Source organism: Bison bison, unplaced genomic scaffold (genome assembly GCF_000754665.1).
Source record: "Bison bison bison isolate TAMUID 2011002044 unplaced genomic scaffold, Bison_UMD1.0 scf7180017864338, whole genome shotgun sequence".
NCBI lineage: Eukaryota > Metazoa > Chordata > Mammalia > Artiodactyla > Bovidae > Bison > Bison bison.
In genome coordinates, this window is record NW_011494910.1 from 4,602,100 (window position 1) to 4,606,808 (window position 4,709).

The 4,709-nt window shown below is 51.6% G+C and overlaps 1 protein-coding gene across 1 annotated transcript in view; it reads right to left on the reverse strand.

Annotated features, from left to right (window-relative positions):
- FCAMR (Fc receptor, IgA, IgM, high affinity) overlaps window positions 1-4,709 on the reverse strand; it is a 13,316-nt gene that overhangs the window by 4,136 nt on the left and 4,471 nt on the right. Inside the window, exon 3 of the mRNA XM_010854265.1 lies at window positions 6-344. Coding sequence (XP_010852567.1) covers window positions 6-344 — 339 coding nt within the window. The remainder of the gene's footprint in view (window positions 1-5; window positions 345-4,709) is intronic.

Here is a 4,709-nt window from a genome sequence, read left to right on the forward strand (position 1 = left end):
CTGACCTGGAGAGACCGTCAGGTTCATGCTGAAGAACAGCGCGTTGTTTGAGTTCCCGAGGCCGCAGCGGTAGCGCCCCTCGTCCTCCGGGGACAGCCGGGACAGCCTCACCACAAACAAGCCTCTTTTCGGGAAGTCCGCGAGGGCCACGCGGCCGCGGTAGCGCAGGTGCGTGTAGCGGTTGGTGGACACGACGGTGCGGCAGACCCCCGCCGGGGGCCCGAGGCGGCACCAGTACTTCCTCAGGTGGCTGTTGATGGCCAAGCTGGGGTACCGGCATTGGATGGTCACAGCTCCCCCAGGCTCCCCGGACACCAGCCGTGGGCCCGTCAGTGCGCTGGCGGCTGCAGGCAGAGGGAGAAAAAAGTCCATGGAGAAAGAGTGCTGAGTGTGTCGCCGTTTGAGGAGCTCTGAGCTCCAGACTCTGCTAGAATTAGGAAACAGGTCAGAAAGTGCCTCTGTGAAAGTAGAGGTTTTGTTGTTGTTAAAGTCGTGTCTGCCTCTTTTGTGATCCCCCATGGACTGTGGCCCTTCCGGGCTCTACTGTCCATAGGGTTTCCCAAGCAAGAATACTGGAGTGGGTTGCCGTTTCCTCTTCCGGGGCATCTTCCTGACCCAGGGGTCGAACCTGTGCCTCCTGCATTAGCAGAAGGATTCTTCACCACCAGCGACAGGGGAAGCTAGAAAGAATCAATATAGAAATGTCAGTGCTTAGCATTAGATCAGGAGTAGCCCCAGAGGATGGAATGGAGCTGTGTGAAAGGCCCCATCTGAGAGATGAAAATGCAAGAATGATTTTACCACTGTTCAGCTAACCACCACAGAACTTACATTGTGCCAGCTGATCTTCTGCGAGTCTGCCCAGAGCCTGGGTTCTAGCCACTGGGCTCCAGTGCAGATGTTTAAAAAGCTGCCACCTAACCACCTATAAGGGGGCCAAGGCAACACCTGACAAAAGACCGTGATTTGTTTGCATGGAATGTAAAAGAGAGATACTAGAACAAGGAGGTCCCACTGTATAGCAGAGGGAACTATATTCGGTATTCTTTGATAAACCACAATGGAAAAAGAGATGAAAAAGAATATACGTATATGTATAACTGAATCACTTTGCGGTACAGCAGAAATTAATACAACATTGTGAATCAGGTGTACTTCAATACATTTTTGTAAAAAGAGAGATGTAAAATAGTAAAAACAGAAGCGTATGCTTGCTGCTGAAAGGAGAGGGTGCTGAAAGCACAGGAATCCTGCCCTGCTTGGCGGTACCTCCTCAGACCAGTGCTTGCAACACTTCTCACTTTTCTCTAGAAATGGAAACCACCAAGGGCTGCCGTCAAAGCTGAGAAGAACGGTGACTACGTCTGCTTTGGCAGTGGCTGCGATCATAGCTAAAGCTCAGTCTACGGCCCTTTCACTGACCGCCTCTTCACCCTGGCTCTGGGATGTCTCTGCTCCTTGATGAGATCTCAGACCTAATTTCAAGTACAGTAGCTTTTGTAGTGTCACTTGGATAAGAAAACACACAGCCCAATGATTGTTGCAATTCCAGTCTCTTATCCAGTTGAAGCCTTTTTCCTTTCTTCCAGCTATGCTTGGAGGCCTGATGTTTGGGAGGGGGACTGCTCAGGGTACCTTGCTTTGTTGGACCCCCTTCTCTACTCAGAGCTGCTGTTGGGGCCCCTCCGGGGCTGGGCGTGGAGGGGAGAGGGGAGGGCAGGAGGAGTCCTGGCCTGCAGGTGGCATCCTCTGGGCAAGGCAGCGTCCAGCGTCGTGTCCTTCCCTGTTGCCTCCCAGATTCCCTGTCGGGGCCTCTTGCTGCAGTTAGTTCCCGCCTGGAAGGAACTGCCTCCTCTCCTGCTGGCCTTTTAACAGCCCCTTGACATCAAGCCTGTGACCTAGGGCCTCATGCCCCTTCGGTTGAAGTCACAGTTCCCCATGGGTGGCCCTCTTGCTGGAGGCCCTGGGGCAGCTCCTTATCTGGGATCCACATTTGGTCCCTGCTGTATCCGAGCTGTCGGGAGACTGCTGGGACTACAGCAAGCTTGTTGAGTGGCTTCCTAGAAGTGCCTTCTCTTACTCCTCTAAAAGTGGGGAAGAGGTGAGCCCTCTGTCCCTTATGGACAGGTGGTGCAGGGCACATCACACTGCTTCTTTCCAGAAAGCTCTTACTGTGAGATCTTCTTTTCAACCCATGATGATTCTGCGGGGAACGATATGGGGGCTATTTCTGGAACAACCAGCTTTGCCATCTCTCCCCACAGTCCTGTATCGGTGCTATAACATCTTGCTTTAGGATATGGGTGCCTGGCATCTACAACTTGTTCTATGTCTTTGCAAGTGAAAGTTAAAGTCGCTCAGTCATGTCTGACTCTTTGCGACCCCATAGTCTATGCAGTCCAAGGAATTCTCCAGCCCAGAATACTGGAGTGGGAAGCCTTTCCCTTCTCCAGAGGATCTTCCCAACCCAGGGATCAAACCCAGGTCTCCCGCATTGTGGGCAGATTCTTTACCAGCTGAGCCACAAGGAAGCCAAGAATATTGGAGTGGGTAGTCTATCCCCTCTCCAGTGGATCTTCCCGACCCAGAAATCGAACCGGGGTCTCCTGCACTGCAGGTGGATTCTTTACAAACTGAGCTATCAGGGAAGCTCTATGTGTTTAGCACCTCTGAACCCAAGAAAGTTTAATCCTGTTGCCAGGATTGGCTACATAATTTGCAAGGCCCAGTGCAAAATAAAAATGGAGGACCTCTCGTTCCAAAGTTACTAAGAGTTCACTAAGGCAATGCTATGCTATGCTAAGTCACTTCAGTCGTGTCCGACTCTGTGCTACCCCATAGACAGCAGCCCACCAGGCTCCCCCGTCCCTGAGATTCTCCAGGCAAGAACACAGGAGTGGGTTGCCATTTCCTTCTCCAATACATGAAAGTGAAAAGTGAAAGTGAAGTCGCTCAGTCGTGTCCGACTCTCAGCGACCCCATGACTGCAGCCTACCAGGCTCCTCCGTCCATGGGATTTTCCAGGCAAGAGTACTGGAGTGGGGTGCCATTGCCTTCTCCGAACTAAGGAAATAGTAGAGCATTAAACCAGGCACCTTATAAACCAGGCCCTGTGTGACTGCACAGGGCACATGCCCATAAAGCTGGCCTGCCTATTGCATATGTCTTAAGGTCTCATTATAGGAAGAGTCAAGACCATAAATGTTAGAGATAAATCAATACTCACTGTGGGTTTAATTAAGTGACATATCGCAACTATGCCACTGTTGATAAAGTTACATAGCAACTTATCATAAAAAGCAAGAATCTTTGTAATTACAAACAAGGACTATCTCAGGACAACAATGATGATGCTCTGATTTCTGGAATCTGTGTGTGATCTACATGTGTGTGTGGGGCAGGGGGCAGAGCAAGAGGATTTACGAGCCTCATTGATCAGCAGGATGGGGTGTTCTGACTTTGCAGTTGAGAGCTGATTAGGAATCCTTAATCAACTTTTGCAATGCACATTTTTTTCTTTTATCAATATCAAATTTCATGCACCCTTAAGAACTTGTTCAGTGGATAACTGGTAGCTCTTGCGTGTGCGTGCCAAGTTGCTTTAGCTGTGTCTAACTCTTTGTAACCCCATGGACCGTAGCCTGAGAGGTTGCTCTGTTCATGGGATTCTCCAGGCAAGAATAGCGAAGTGTTGCCGTGCTCTCCTCCAGGGGATCTTCCCGACCCAGGGCTTGAACCTGCGTCTCTTATGTCTCCTGCATTGGCGGGCGGGTTCTTTACCACTAGTGCCACTCAGGAGGCCTGACTCTTATGTAAGCTCTTAGTTATATACGATAAAGGCTTGGGGAATTTTGTACTAGTTGACTGTGAGAATTAAAGAAAGGGCTGGCATTTTAGGGTCAGTGTGATGGCTCCCAGGGGCCCCTTTGGTGGAGGTGATGCCCCTGTTATCATTCACCCATCATCTCCCAGCAGTGTCCGCTGTGTGGCTTCAGGCAGGGACGGGGAAGTGAGGCCTGCAGTTGGAGACCACAGACTGGAGCCTGACTTGGTGTGAGGAGTTGTAAGGGGCATGTGGCAGGAGCAGGGAGAGCCGGCTTGGGCCTGGGATGGATCACTTCTGCCCCAGCAACAGGATGAGAAAGGTCTGGGCACTCCCTTTGCCCAGCAGTGGGCCCCAGCTGGTAGAGAACCAGCCTGCAGCCATCTGAGATGGGGTCTTCTGTGTGCAGGGACCACAGTAGGGAGATGGTCCCTGGAGGGGTCCTCAAAGACATCCACAAGAGGAAGATCCAGCTCTTAAGCCTACCAGGCCAGAGAGTTCCAGGCCACTCCATCAGGTATGAGCAGCCTGCCTCCTGCTTCCCCTCCCACCCGCCACTGTGACCCTGCTGGGGTCCCAGGTGCCAGCTGCCTCCAAGTGGGGGAGAAGGACCAAGGGAGCAGGGGAAGGCAGCCTCACACCCCTCCCTGCCTTCCTGACTGCAGGCCTGGGGTGGCCGGGGGGTGGGGGGGGGCACATCTCTGAATGAAGATGAAATGGTTGACCAAAATATTTAACTGGTTACTTAAAATGATTCAATTAGAACTTTCAAGACTTGAAAAATCATGGGCCTGCCTGAGTTTTCATTTGGGGGCCAGGAAGCTTGCTCCTACTGAAAAATTTTAAAGGGGGCAGTGAGAGATGAAAATAAAGAGGTGGTGTGATT